This window comes from Octopus bimaculoides, chromosome 5 (genome assembly GCF_046866305.1).
Source record: "Octopus bimaculoides isolate indiv1 chromosome 5, ASM4686630v1, whole genome shotgun sequence".
In the NCBI taxonomy this organism is placed as follows: domain Eukaryota; kingdom Metazoa; phylum Mollusca; class Cephalopoda; order Octopoda; family Octopodidae; genus Octopus; species Octopus bimaculoides.
Window position 1 is genome coordinate 103,098,039 of NC_142932.1, and position 16,211 is coordinate 103,114,249.

The following is a 16,211-nucleotide window of genomic DNA, read 5'->3' on the forward strand; positions in this document are numbered from 1 at the left end:
ACGCATACATATGTTTATATACATGCATGTACGTACATGTACGTGTGTGTGTATGTTTGGGTGTGTATAAAATAAAGAGTCTTTCCTGCAAAGTTTATCTGCAGGGATGAAGATGATGAGAATAAAAAAGTTCGTACGCGTGCGTATATTACTCGAAATATTTATACTTCTACAAAGAAACAAGTAGCTATATTTGAGTTGTGTGTGTGTGTGTGTGTGTGTGTGTGTGTGTGTGTGTGTGTGTGTGTGTGTGTGTGTGTGTGTGTGTGTGTGCGCGCGTATGTTTGTACATATTATAAGAAGTTAAAGTTGAAATTTCTGGAAACGTTATTCTGAGCTTCACGGCGCCGATTACACGAACGATTGAAGAAGGGAAGCTGTGTGATATTATAAAAGCATAAATATTCGCAAATTCATCGAATTACACATCAAAGCAGTATTGGTTGTCGATAAAGGTCACAGAATACGCCATGCATTCTTCTATTTTAACGTCAGAAACAGTACATATGATATAATTCACCTATTCACATCTGGAAGTACATGACATTTACGTGTCTGCAGTATCTCATACGCATAAAATATATAGAAGCGATATCCTCTTGCACTTCATCCAAAACATCAGTCACTTCACACTGAAATGTGTTCCTGATGAATTTCCAAGCTGCACGCTTTTCATCTACATTTGGGAAATATCTGATGAATTCTGTTTTCAAGTCAGTTAAATAAGTGATTATTTGTTTCTTTAACTCAGAATCAAGGTTACCGTGAATGAGAGCAGAATCCAAGTAACTAAAACTGGCTGTATTTCCCTACTGAATTCGACATTTCCAAAGGTCGAGTTTGGCCATGAAGGTTCGAATGGGGTCGTGATGTGTGAGAGTGTTGATATTTTCCCCTTGTAGTTTAAGGTCGAGAGCATTCAACGCTTCGAAGATGTTTCATTTGACCCTCGAGCGGAATTTCCAAGGTTAGTCATGTGGAGTGAGAGTCATCTCAAACCATAGCCACAGAAAAGCAGAATTTTTCCCAGTTGATTAGGGGCTTCATATCGACTGGGCTGTATAGGTGCATGGTTCTTTTCTGTTGTATTATGTAATACTGAAAGCGGTGTAATCTAGACAGGAATAACTAACTTTTACACTGTACATGTTAAAAAAATTTGTGGTTTTTCGAGAGCTTGAGAAATGGCGTCTAACGAAGGGTAAAAATGTTACCTACCATGTTCGCAGAGGCATCTTCGTTTAACGGAGAATTTAAACGATTCGAAAGAAACGGGTAATACATACATACATACATACATACATACTTACATACATATATAACAGCTCTTATAGAATGTTATATTGGAGACAAGAATAGGTTTGAATCAGATTGTGTATATTAACGATTTTTCATTTTCTTTTATATTTATTTTAAGAAAATAACGTTCTTAACTCCATTTCAGAGTGAAGTGATAATATTAGCGTCTTATTGCCGGACTTTTGTAGCCGGCAGCAAACGATGATGAAAGTAATATAGCAGCTTATAAAATTATCTTCACTGAATTTAAAATTAACTTTTAATTACTTGTTGCTTTCATAGCTTATTCCACAGCTACTTGCTCGTTGATTTTGGACTAAAGAGAGAGAGAGAGAGAGAGAGAGAGAGAGAGAGAGGGAGGGAGAATTCACAAAAAACAAAAAGACGAAGACAGATGGTGTAGACAACAAACAGAAGTATTAATTTAACGCTCGGGAAGTAAAAAAGTCTTTAACGTTTCGAGCCTACGCTCTTCCACAGAAAGGGACACAGAAAGAAACAAGAAGAGAAAATAAAGAATGTGTAGTGGCTAGCGATCTATTATGGTGAATGCCGGACAGAAGGGTCACACAGTAGAGCTAGGAAGAAGGGGAGATAATAAAGTTGTGGTGATCCCAAAACGAAGGTGCGCGTGCCTGCGTGTGTATAAGAGAGTATGTATGTGCGTGTGGAAGAGGGCTGGTGACCTTGACGTGAGCGTGTTTGTATGTGTAGGTGTGAAGATGTGGGGCTGAGAAGTGGTCAGTGCTAGTGTGTGCGTGATGGTGTGATGTGATGTGTTGTGTGGTATGGTGGTGTATGGTGTAGTGGTGTGTGGTGTGGTGTGATGGTGTTGGAAGGTGGGGGAAGCGAGAGTGGGGGAAAGCAAGGGTGGGGTGTGAATTAGGCTGAGTGCGGGGGTAGAGGTGGGGTATGTGGGTAGGCAGAGAGTGGGATAGAGGTGGGGTATGTGAGAGGGGTTGTAAGGGAAGGAGTGGGGTGGAGTGGGATGGGAAGGATAGGGAAGGTGGGGTTGGAATGTGTAGGGGTGGGATGGGGTACTGGGGGAGGGGTGACGATGAAGGGGAAGGAGAAGGTGGGTAGGAGTGAAGAGAAGAGAGAAGGAGAGTAGGAATTAGGAGAAGTAGGCGTCGGAGCAAGAGAGGAGAGGTGGGTGGGAGGAAGTAGGTGTGAGGGGAGGGAGAGGCAAGGAGAAGAGATTGGATGAAGAATGGAGGAGAGTTGAGCCCATGTGGCGCAAAGGAGCGAAGAGAGAAGATTAACCCCTGTTCACGGCGCAAACAGATGGCCCCCGTGCAAGGACAAGACGAACACAGACAGGTGTTGCGAAGAGTGACCAGTAGAGCGGAAATGGCGTGAGGCCAGGGTGTCATTGCCGAGTCGGATGTCTCGGAGGTGTTCCGCGAACCGGTCAGTCAAGCGGCGTCCCGTTTGCCCGATGTATAGAGAAGGGCAGAGAGAGCCGGAGATGCAGTATATATATACACACAGATCACAAGCATTCTTGTCTGTCTCCTATCCTATCTTTTCTCCTGTCAAATCTTGTTCGTCCAGCGTTCGCCACCTCACCTCGTTATGGCTTAGCAACCCTTACTGTTTGTTTTCACTGTCCTGTTTTTGTTACCAACTTTGACCCTTCGCAATTCCCAAATTTAATTTTGCTGTGCGGGAACAACTGTTTTCTCGAAGACACGTCTTGTTGTAATTGCTCGAAATGTGGAGCAGATAAACAGCCGGCAACTGATGAAGGGTCTTTATGTTACCTGTCTTGTTTTCCATTTGTTTCTTTCGTTGTTCGCAAAAAAGTTCGTATTTCGTATTTCATGTTTACGTTTTATGACGTCCTGTACCCATATATGCATATGTATATACATATATATATATATGTATGTGCATATATGTATGTATATATGCATATATATGTATGTATATGTGTATATATATATTATTTATATTATTATATGATTGAACTCCACTCATCCATTTTCCAAGTAAGTTTATCTATCTATCTATCTATCTATCTATCTATCTATCTATCTATCTATCTATCTGTCTGTCTGTCTGTCTGTCTGTCTGTCTGCCTGTCTGTCTATATATATATATATGTGTGTGTGTGTGTATTATATTTATGTATGTATATATATACATGTATGTATACATATATATATATGTATATATGTATATATATACATGTATATATATATATATACAAATAGGTATGTATATATATATATATTATATATTTATGTATGTGTATATATTTATATGTATATACATGTATGTATATATATATGCATATATGTATATATATATACATGTGTATATATGTATGTATATATATATATATATATATATATATATATATATATATATATATACATGTATGTATATATATATACGTATATATGTATATATATATATACATGTGTATATATATATATGAATATATATATGTATATACATGTCTGTATATAAATATATATATAGAGAGAGATAGAGAAAGGGAAAGAAAAAAGACAAAAAAGGGGAGGCCTTGTATTTATATACACACATATATGTATAAACACACAGACACACAAGCACACGCTCACACACACACACACACACACACACATACACACACACACACACACAAATATACACGCATGCATTCGCATATGTGCGTGTCAGTGTATTTGTGGTGTAAGCACACAGCTAAACATTAGTTTGCTTTATAGTACGTCTAGTTTATGACCTTATAGTTTCAACTCTTTTCTTTCTTTATACATTACCCCTTAAATGTACAATACTTATGTTTAGACGGTGGTAACAACATGTCTCATGGGAATATCTATATGTCGGCACGTAAGTAACTGTGAATTTGCTAAGTGTGTATATATGTGTTGTGTATGAAATTTTCTGAACGTTTTCAGTGATTTCTTTGCTAAACTTAAAAAGCAAGAATCTGAACAAAGGAAGAAAGTACTTCTAAACTTGACCAAGTATTCATATTTGAAATGCATATATACATACGGAGTGTAAATTTTTTAGGGTTATAGGTCAGTAACGTCACTGAATTTTAATGCAAAAATATCGTACTTCGTTGTTTTGTTATTTTTCGTAATTCTTTCAATAATGGTTCTTTTTTTAAGAAATCTTTTGAATTGTCTTACAAATCTTTCTTCTGTCAATAGACAAAGATCTGTGAGATCTCAGTGATTTTTCTTTGTTTCTTGTTTTTGCTTCAATTTTTGTTTGAATAATCTTAGGTTTTCTTGAATACTGTACTGACTATTCACAAAATGAATTCCGATATTGTCTGAAGAAAATCGTGCTGTTGTGAATGAATATCTCATCTAAACTTGAAGTGAACCACTACTATTGAAACTTCGTACATCTGACTGAAATTCACAGTTGCTGTTGAAATACCTCTTGCACAGAATAAAAATTTGTGACACGTTCTCGATAAGTTTCTTATAAGAGTATTCGATGAATTCGTCATCAGCTTCGATGACTGCTTCAGTGCAGGGCGGGAATCATTGGCATGCCTGCACTAAATGATCTTAATTCACTTTGGATCACCTGGACAATGGCGGCCTTCACTGAAGCTATGGTATTTTGATGATGTCGATTAATTTGCCTTTCAACAACGATCCAAACAGAGAAGCTCATGGGGTTTTAATCTAGCAAGTTTGGAGGCCTACAACTTTGATCTTACATGGTCGTAAATGTTGTTTGACATCCATTATTAGGTTACGTGAAACTTGTGAAAAGGTGCTAAGTCTTGTTGAAACTCGTATGGACTTGCACTGCATACTTCATCCATCCAGAGCTTTACAATTCTGTGGTAAGATGTGAGATGGTATGAGATGGCTTTCATTACTCATCAATCCTAAAACCATCACAGTTGCTGGAAACTTACTATGCATCATTCTGGTGAAGTATCTGCACATAGCCATCTATCATTTCTTTTGAGAGGCTTTTAGTCTTGGTCGAAGTTTTTCTTATCAGAGAAGAACCAAAACATGTCTTCGTGACGGTTTTTCTTATCAGAGAAGAACCAAAATATGCCATATGTGTGACGGTTTTTCTTAGAGAAGAACCAATGCATGCCATGTAAATGGCGGTTTTAAACCTTGTTAAGTAACCGCTTAGCACGGATCAAACAGTTCTCCTGCGTCATTGTAGTCTTCATAACACATGATTTTTATCGAATGTCCTCAAGCAACACGTTTCTGAAGGTCCACTCCTTCACCTGCATGTCTTTTCATTTTTTGCGTTAGCATCTTATCTGTCATGAAGGACATGCAAGAAATAACAACAACAACAACAACAACAACAACAACAACAACAACAACAACAACAACAACAACAACAATCATAATAATAATAATAATAATAATATATTTCCTGCGTCATTGTAGTCATGTATTGGCCTTTTTTCAGAACACATGATTTTTATCGAATGCCCTCAAGCAACACGTTTTTGAAGGTCCACTCCTACACCTGCATGTCTTTTCATTTCTTGCGTTAGCATCTTTATCTGTCATGAGGGATCTGCAAGAAATGATAATAATAAACCCCACAAAAACTTGTAATTATTCTAATGAAATTAATATACCCCGCATATCGTGTGTGTAGGTGTATTTTTGCGTGCGCATATATCATATCACATTATATCATATATTATATATCATATCACATGCGTATTACGTAGCATCGCAATTGCACGCGCGCGTTCGTTGATTTTAACAAAGAAACAGCAGTTCAGATTGTGGAAGTTGAGAGTTTATAAAAGTGAGAGAAATACTTGTCAAGAAAAAAGTTGCAAGGTATTATATATGTATTTAAAAAAATAATAAGAGCAGGAAAGAAAACAGAAAAAAATAATAAGAGCAGGAAAGAAAACAGAAAACACAGGACAGAAAAGTTTGATACATTAAATCTTAGCAATTAGTGTGTTGGATATCCTGTAGTTGTATCACTCATAAACTTTTGCCTTTATTCCTATTGATTAAACATCAAAATTTCTACCAATATGATGAATTACATTATATGACTTTAAAAGATTAAAAATTATATTAAAAATGATATAAAAGTAACTTAAATGAAATAAAGAATATTTATGAAGGAACAAACAAATATAACTAAAGCCAATATGAAAATAGATTTAGAACTATATAAAATATAAAAATATAACGGAATACTATGAAAGTTAGTACATGTTATCTTTCCCCAACACTTTCCTCTGATCACATTCATACAGTGACTTATTTTTCCACAACCTTCTGCTAATATCTCACACATTCAGATACATTCAAGGAGGTTCTCTTTTCTTACGCGCATGTCAAGTACAATATATCGCATCTAATCTTTTAACTATAACATTTAATTCATTCCACACCCTGCATTGACTCATTTTCATGGTTTGTTGTCCGCTTTGATCTTTGAATATATATTAACATAAAACCGCATTACGCTCCTCTTGTTGAATGCCTTAAACCATTGCAACAAAAATTATTAAAGCAACCGAATGACTCAGTGACAACACCCTCAAAAATACCGACACCGAACTACTGCAACTTGTTGATAAACAGGATAACAAAACGAATGACATTAACTTCGAATTTAAATCTTATAAATGTTCGCCTACCAACATATTATTACAACCATTGAGAAAGATTTATGTCTATTGATTAAAAATATAAAATACCAAAAAATTAGTGGCTACTTTGAAAAGAAACTGAATAGCAAGCTACGAGGAACAGAAAAATTAAACAATATTTTCATCTAATTAGACAAAAAAAAAAAAATTGATCATAACGGCCATCAACGACAAATCTCAAAAATTCAATTACCGATACAGGAACAGACGAGAATATTGTAAATCAAATTGATAATCAAGGAAAGAAATAACAATTAAATGTTGATGAGAGAACAGACCTCCTATTGCCACAGACATCATATTTCAAGTTTTAAACCATAAAGACAATTTTCAATGAAAAAATATACATACATACATACATACTTATACACATTCATATACACACACAGAGGCATCTTAAAAGTAAGGAGACAGACACTTCCCTTAAGACCGTTTTCTCTGTGTGGACATTACTCATTAGTACGATGTCTAAACAGGCTAATCCACTAAAAACTGCACAAGGCATATCTACTAAATAATAGATTTGCTTAAATGATACATCAAATGTCATTATTTTGTTTCAAGAAATGAATCTTTAAAAAATGATGGTGTCTATTTACTTTTGAGATGTGCGTGTAGGTGGGTGTACACACACACACACGCGCGTGCGGATATGTATATATTTATGTGTGTGTGTGAGTGTGTGTATATATGTATATATATATATGTATATGTATATATATATGTATATATATGTATATATATATATATATATATATATATATATATATATATATATATATATATACATATATATATATATATATATATATATATACGCATGTATATATATATGTACACACACACACACATATATATATACGCATATATATATATATGTACACACACACATATATATATATATGTATATATATCTATATCTATCTATATATATACTGGGTCATCACATAAATAATGTACACTCTCCCTTCATTTTTCACAATGCTCTTCCATCTATCTGGTAGATTTGCAAGGCCCCTCTTCCAAAATTCACTTGTCCGTGACGAAAAGTACTCCTCCAGTACTGTTCTGATCTCATCTACAGAATTAATATTTTTTCCGTCCAGATGATTTTGAAGACTTCAGGATAAATAATAATCGTATGGGGCACTGTCCGGCAAATACGGTGGGCGGGGCATCGTTTCCCATTCAAACTGCTCCAGCCTTTGGAATATCATCCTCGCTGTATGTCGTCGAGCATTATCCTGATGGAAGAGCACCTTTTGTCTTGAAACCAAAGGTGGTCATTTCTCTTCTAGCGCTGACGTAAGCCGCTGAAGCAGCTCACAGTAGATCTTCTTTGTTATCGTTTGATTTGGGTTTAAAAGTTCAAAGTGGACTGTACCTTTCATGTCCCACCAAACAGTTAACGATACCTTACATGGGTGAACACCTTCCTTAGCCTGGTGTGCCGGTGTTTCTCCTTTTCCTACACACTGACTTCGGTGCTTGACATTTTTATAGTGAACCCATTTCTCGTTACTATTCAGTCCAAAAAAGGTTCATTCGTGAGACGGGACAAAGAAGAGCACACATTCATTCTCTGCACGCGTTAGACTCGGTAAGTTTATCAGGAACCCATTAACCCAATTTGCTCACTTTTCCGATGGCGCGCAGGTGTCGATGAATGGTTGAATGACCAAATCCAAGCTTCTCTGCTAGTTCCTCAACAGTTACGATAGGATTTTGTTCCATCGGGGTTTGCAGGACGTCCTCATCGAGTTCTACAGATCTTCCAGGACGAGGCTCGTTTTCTGAGCTGTAGTGCCCGACTCGAAATTTCTGGAACCACCATTGACACTGGCTTACGCTTATTGTACGATCCCCGTATACTGCATTACTTGCACTTTACATTGTGTTGTTGCCTTTATTGGACTCATAAAGCAAAATATGCTGAATTTGCTCCTTTGTCACTTCCATCATAGCTTTGAAAAAATGACTGTTAAGATCGAACTGCACTCTTCAAAACTTGCACTAAGAATAAGTACAAGGTAAAATTACTACCTGCTCTTACAGCAAGTTGATGCAGGTAGTTCATCCCGTCCTCTTCTAACTTTTAATTCATGCAATTGAAAAAAAGTTACATTATTTATGGGATGAACCAGTATATATATATATTATCGTAAGCTGTATATATATGTATACAGACTACGCTGTATATATATATACAGACTACACGACGGGCTTCTTTCCAGTTTCCGTCTACCAAATTCACTCACAAGGCTTTAGTCGAACAGTGGCAATAGTACACTTACCCAAGCACACTTGCTTGTTGTTTTGAATCGATTGATTGACCGGCTGATTTGATTGATTGTATAGTTCAACCGAATTTCAAATTGTCCGACAAATTTATTTAATTATTGATTGCTACTATCAAACTGTCCAACGCATGGCAGCATGGAAAACGGACGTTAAATTATGATGATGATGGGTAGATATTGTATGTAAACAACCTGGGTGACGACGTAAAGGTTGTAATTGGATTTACATAGGATCTATATTGTTTGTTTATACTTATCAACTGGTCGGGTGGACGACTGGATGGAGTATGAAGAGAGAAAAAAAAATGAAAGAAACAAGCGAAAAGACACTTGCCCAGAGGCGCCTCATAGTGGGATTGAATACGGAACCATATGATTGTGAGGCAAACTTCCTGCCACACAGCCAAACACACACATAGCGTAACTGTGAAAAGTTAGTGTCCATAAATTTGCTTTATATTTCCACATATTCTATCATTATGTCATTCATATTGCAGGCATATTATATATACACACATGTATACACACACACACACGCACGCACACACACACACACACACACACGCGCGCACACACACACACGCACACACTCATATATATAGTTTTAAATCTCCGAGTGAGAGATATGCAGTACCGAATAGTAAAGTTTATTTGCCAACAGAATGTGGCAGTCCTATTACAAGGACTATGTTACTGTTGTTTAGCCACAGGAAAATATCCTTTCCAGCTGGCTCCCATTTCTCCCATCTCTCCCATTTCTAGCCTCTGTCTTGAAGGCTAGAAATGGGAGCGATGACCTCCCTTGCTCAAACTATACGGACACAAACTGTGTCGAATGCCAGCAGGAAAAGATGTTTTCCTGGGGCTAAACAACAGTAACATAGTCCTTGTATAGGACTGCCACATTCTGTTGGCAAATAAACTTTACTATATATATATATACACACGCACACAACCGGCTTCTTTCCGTTTCCGTCTACTAAATTCACTCATAAGGCTTTGGTCGGTCTGAGGCTATAGTAGAAATCTGATCCTGGAATCATGTGGCTGGAAAGCAAGCTTCTTGTTACACAGCCATGCTTGTGCTTATATATATATATAAAAAAAAATCCGACGTTAGAAAATCTTCATCAATAAACTCCGTCCGACTCATGCAAGCATCGTTAGAACGACGACGACGAGGAGGAGGTGGTGGTGGTGGTGGTGGTGGTGGTGGTGGTGGAAGAGTAGGAAGTAGTTGATTTGTGTCTGTCATCTGTGTCAGTTCGTCATGCCTGCACATGCCCGTGATAGCACAAAAATCAATGTATCGAATAAGCAGGCAAAAGAACGCGTAATCTGTTTTAGCAACGAAAATTATCGATGAAGCAATCAATAATTGAATAAATTTGTCGGACAATTTGAAATTCGGTTGAACTATACAATCAATCAAGTCAATCAGCCAATCAATCGATTCAAGACAAAGACAACAAACAAAAAAGAGAGAAAGTATATCGATTTGATATCAATAAATGCTATTTTACATTTGAAATTTTAAAATTAATCTAAATCTACTGAATGGTATTGATCTGTCTATTAAACTAATTTTCTCTTTTTTTTTTTTTTTTTTTTTTTTTTTTCCCCAGTAGGTTGTTCTTGATTCGACCAATGCAAGCAAACATGCAGGATGTGGGGTCAGAAACTCTGGCTGTTACCCATTATTGTCTTCATTGCGGCACCCGTCTTCTTTCTCATAACGTAAGTATATTACTACAAGGTATGTTATTATTAACCCGTGCCGGTGCCGCGTAGAAAAAGCGCCTGTGTCGGCGTCACGTAAAAGAGTACTTGTGCCGGCGTCACGTACAATAATAACCCGTGCCATCGTTACATAAAAAAGCGCCCGTGCCGGCGTCACGTTAAAAAGCACTCATGCCGGCACCACGTAAAAGATGCATCCGTGCCGGCGTCACCTATGAAAGCCCACGTGCAGGTGTCACGTAAGTGAGCACCCGTGCTGGCTCCACGTAAGAAAGCACTTGTGCCGGCCAAACGTAACAGAGCACCCGTGCTTGCTCCACTTTAAAGAGCACCCATGCCGACGCCTCGTAAGAAACCATTTGTGCCGGCCAAACGTAACAAAGCACATGTGCCTGCTCTACGTCAAAGAGCACCCGTGCCGGTGCCACGTAAGAAAACACCTGTGTCGGCACCACGTTAAAAGGCACCCGTGCCGGAGCCAGGTAAGAAAGCACCCGTGCCGGCGTCACGAAAAAGATGCATCCGTGCCGACGCCCGATATAAAGCACACGTGTTGGCGTCACGTTCAAAAGCACCCGTGCAGGTCCTAGCATAAAAAGAGCACCCATGTCGGTTCCATATAAAAGTCACCCAGTGCAATCTGCAAACTGATTGACGGTATGAAGAAGGGTTATCCAACTGTAGAAATCCTTCCAAAATTGACGGCTGGAACATGACGCAGCCCTCCGGCTTGTCAGCTACTATCAAACTGTTCAACGCATGCCAGCATGGAAAACAGACGTTAAATGATGATTGATGATGATGATGATGATGATGATGAGTAGATATTGTACGTAAACAACCCGAGTGATGACGTAAGCGTTGTAACTGGATTTACATAGGATCTATATTGTTTGTTTATACTTGTCACCTGGTCGGATGGATTACTGGATGGAGTATGAAGGGAGAAAAAAAACGAAAGAAACAAACGAAAAAGGAAAAGTTTCTTCTGTTATTCTTCTCCAAAGTTGCTTAAAGAAATGGCTTCACTTCAGAATACACACAAATTTTCACATCTATATTTCTATCTGTCTTTTCCCAGTATGCATACTTGTCTATCGTCCTGAATACATTACCGAAACGTGGGTGAGTGAGTGTATGTATGTAGGCATGTATGCTTGTGTGTATGTGTGTGCGTGTGTATCTTTGTGTGTATATATATATATATATATACTCTTTTACTCTTTTACTTGTTTCAGTCATTTGACTGCGGCCATGCTGGAGCACGCCTTTAGTCGAGCAAATCGACCCCAGGACTTATTCTTTGGAAGCCTAGTACTTATTCTATCGGACTCTTTTACCGAACCGCTAAGTTACGGGTACATCAACACACCAGCATCGGTTGTCAAGCGATGTTGGGGGGCGGGCAAACACAGACACACAAACACACACATACATTTATATATACATATACATATATACGACGGGCTTCTTTCAGTTTCCGTCTACCAAATCCACTCACATGGCTTTGGTTGGCCCCAGACTATAGTAGATGACACTTGCCCAAGGTGCCACGCAGTGAGACTGAACCCGGAACCATGTGGTTGGTAAGCAAGCTACTTACCACTCAGCTACTTACCACACAGCCACTCCTGCGCCTATATATATATATATAGTCAATAACAAAGTAAAAGCAGCACTAGTGGTGTAAACCTTATCGATCGCACATACCCGATGTATGTGTTTTGTTTGTTCGCCGGATTCGCTGCGATATGGCGCTTGGGAACAACTCCTGTTAACGCCGGATGTTGAAACAACTCAAAATCATAGACAGACATGACAATTCGCCTCATTACGAATCGAATCGAATTCAAGAGGGATACATACTGATATTTCGCCATTTTTATGGTTTACCAACAGATAAACTGTCAATAAACCTATCAGTAATGTACCTATAATGACTACCGGAATCAGCTGTAAGCCAAATTTGCTCTAATAAGGGAATTATATGAAATGACCATTATTTGTAACTTATTCTCACACACACATGTGTGTGTCTGTATTCATATATATATATATATATATATATATATATATATATATATATATATATATATATATATATATATATATATATATATATATATATCGAATAGCTACATAATATAGGTTTATGTCTTCGTCTTAATGTGTGTGCGTATTTATATGTATGTACGTTTGTATATGTATGTATGTGTGTGTATGTATTTACAAACACACACACATAAGTCTATCCGTATTTGTATGCATGCATGTGTGCGTGTGTCTGTATGTTTGTTTAGATGTCGATAAATAATATCGATGCAGATATTGTTAGTCTACAAGGTCAAGCTAAAGAAATACATATGGAAGATACATACAGATAAAAGTTTGAAGTGAAGATAAACAAATAAATAAATAACTATATAAATAAATAAATAAATTGCTAGATTTGATGCGTTTATATGAATTTGGGAAATACGTATGTATCTGTGTCTCTGTGTGAGACAGCCTGTCTAACGAAGTACGAGTGTAATTCTGTATTCATGAATAAAACGTGAACATCAAGCACAGGTGGAAATGAGGTGAGGAAACAATGATGTCAAATGGTGCATGCTCGCAATAAATTGACTTCATGAAACAAGCTTGAACATGTTTATGTAAACTGAGGTGTTAAGAAGGAAACTTAAGCAATACAACCAGTTGATAAGGACCACCAAGCTCTCACACACACACATATACTCATACATACACAGACATACTTGCGCGCACACATTTTTATGACTTATTCAGAGGAGTAAGCGCCGAAGTCAGCTCTAAGGGCCTTTGACTTAGAGGTGAAATGAAAGGAAGAAGTTACTTTTAGATCAGGGATTTAGACTGAAAGTTTAACACAGAGTGGGCTCTATTAAGTGTACACAAGGACCCAGTAGAGATTTTAAACTAGGTTATGGGTTAATCCTAAGACCCATGAGTGGAGACAGATCCTCTGGCGAGTTTCCACAGTTCCCGCTTACGAAATCTTTGCTCACAAGACTTTGATCACCCCATGAGTATTGTACGATTTGCCCAAATTGCCGAGTAGTGAAATTGAACCCGAGCCGTGCAATAACGAAGCGAGCTTTTTAACCACACAGCCATGTCTGCACCCGTTTGGTTATCTTTACTCATGAATTGTGCTACTTTCTTTCATCGGTTCAGCAAGTACATTCATATCGATTACATATTGATGGTTCACAATCGTTGGATTTAGATAAAAAAACAATTGTAAGAAACAAATAATAGAAATTGTTGGATGTTGATGGATCACTCAAGTGCTAGATCACACTGGGTCTTATACATAAATTCATCGAAAACTAATCCAAATCAGCAGTTTTCTACTACCCAAGTAGTATCAGATGATAACACATGTTTCATGACCTAATTACTTGGTTAAAACACTTCAATATGACCTGTGTGATCATGACAGCAAACGTATATGCAACACACCAATGCAAGAGGCTATCTCAAGGCCCATTGTACCAAACCAAACATTTGTGACACAAATTTACGTGTTAATATATTTCTTTTGATCAGAGCACTCCCGTTAAATCATTCCATGTGGTCATCAATGATTCGTATTCGTATTCCTTCACCAGCACTGCTTTCTGTTCATAGCTTACATCTCTGTTCTGACTTGTTTAGCACGTTTGGCGTAAGTTAACTAAGTACTTACAAAGTCACATGCTTTCTTTAAGTACTTATGTCATATCTTGAAAAAAAATCAAAACAGATTTAATCAGAATAGAAGGTGAGCACCTTATGAATTTGCAGAGCCTCTGGAATCTGGTAGGAAGAAGATATCCTCAGACTGGAAATCTGTTCGAACGCTAAGGACATCCAAAGGCCAAGTGATAGATTAAGCTTACCATCCAAGAACAGGAACGATTCCTTTGGTGTGTTTACAAGCAGTTTTCATCCCATCGAGGCTATGATAAAAGACTCTTGTCTAAGATGCCGCGCAACGGGATCGCGCCCGAATCCACGTAGTTATGAATCAAGCTTCCTAACTGCTTGGCCATCCCTGCACTTGATATGAACTTAGGCCATGACAAAAGCACTCGTATTGCACTCTCTGCCAATCAGTTTCATAAGTGTCAGTAAATTCGATATGAATACAGGAATAAAATGAAAATTTATTTCAAGGATTCTTGGCTAAACGAATATTGAATCGAAAAATAATAGGAATACCACAAATTTGTGATGGAATCTTTTATTGGTTGTTAGCAAACGGGAATATTGTTTCATTTTACCATGAAACTTCTATTTGTGCTAGTTATATTTAATTGAAAGCAATTATCTGCTAATGGACGTATTTAGCAGTCATGTTTATTATACGGATGGCAAAATTTGATTGTACTGTAATTGTACATTTTTATGGAACCGCATATATTGTGATACTAACATCAAGGATTTTTCTATAATTACAATCTGCACCAACTAACTGAAAATCATGTTAAATAAAAACAAAAGAGACTACTTCAATCAAATCGCTTTCGTTATAAAAGAAGACAATTTGATTCTCTGCAAATTATGCATTGTTTTATTCTTTTCTCAGAAATGATTTTGAGAGACGTTTTTTTTTTCTTTTTTCTTTTCCTCAACCTAGAATAGTGTAATGGTCAGCAAAAACAGAATATGAAGTAGGGTCTCACCGAGCCGAGTCAGTGATTCAGTTTCCATTCCAAAGTTGAAAATGTTTCAAGTCTCTAATCTTATTGATGAAGGGCTTAGCGTCATTAACTGGTACGTTTAAAGATGATTGATTGAAACACTAAACTGCCGGGTTAAATGACTGGTAGTGTTCTCTGGTTTATATAATTATTCATATTGACAGTAGTTAGTTGTCAGAAATGTTACAGCACTGGATTAAGATAAACGTCTTTGAATATTTAGTTTCAATTTCCTAGTTTCTGTGTTCAAATCTGATCAAGATTGATTTTTGCCTTTTAATATAAGGTAATGAATGACAATCTACTGTTCCTTTTCCTTACAAATGTGAGCTTTGTGTTTACTCAAAAGAAATCAGTGTATGCCAGATTAGTGATTAGTAACGTCTAGCAGCGAACGTCTTTTGCTGAGTGATCCATTCTCGCTCGATGAAACGTCTTTGACTTGTGTTGCTATTCATGTGAAAGCAATGTGCATGTATGTATGTATGTACGTACGTTGTATGTATGCAAGTATGTATG

General features: G+C 37.3%; 1 protein-coding gene across 2 annotated transcripts in view; it reads left to right on the plus strand.

Moving 5' to 3' along the window:
- Positions 1-16,211, plus strand: part of LOC106874369 (DNA damage-regulated autophagy modulator protein 1) — a 191,234-nt gene that overhangs the window by 120,286 nt on the left and 54,737 nt on the right. Inside the window, exon 2 of one of the 2 annotated variants that reach the window (XM_089352828.1) lies at positions 10,869-10,980. In XM_089352828.1, the coding sequence (XP_089208954.1) occupies positions 10,910-10,980 (71 nt within the window). In that variant the 5' untranslated portion in view covers positions 10,869-10,909. The remainder of the gene's footprint in view (positions 1-10,868; positions 10,981-16,211) is intronic. The other variant, XM_014922083.3, reaches the window with a different exon arrangement.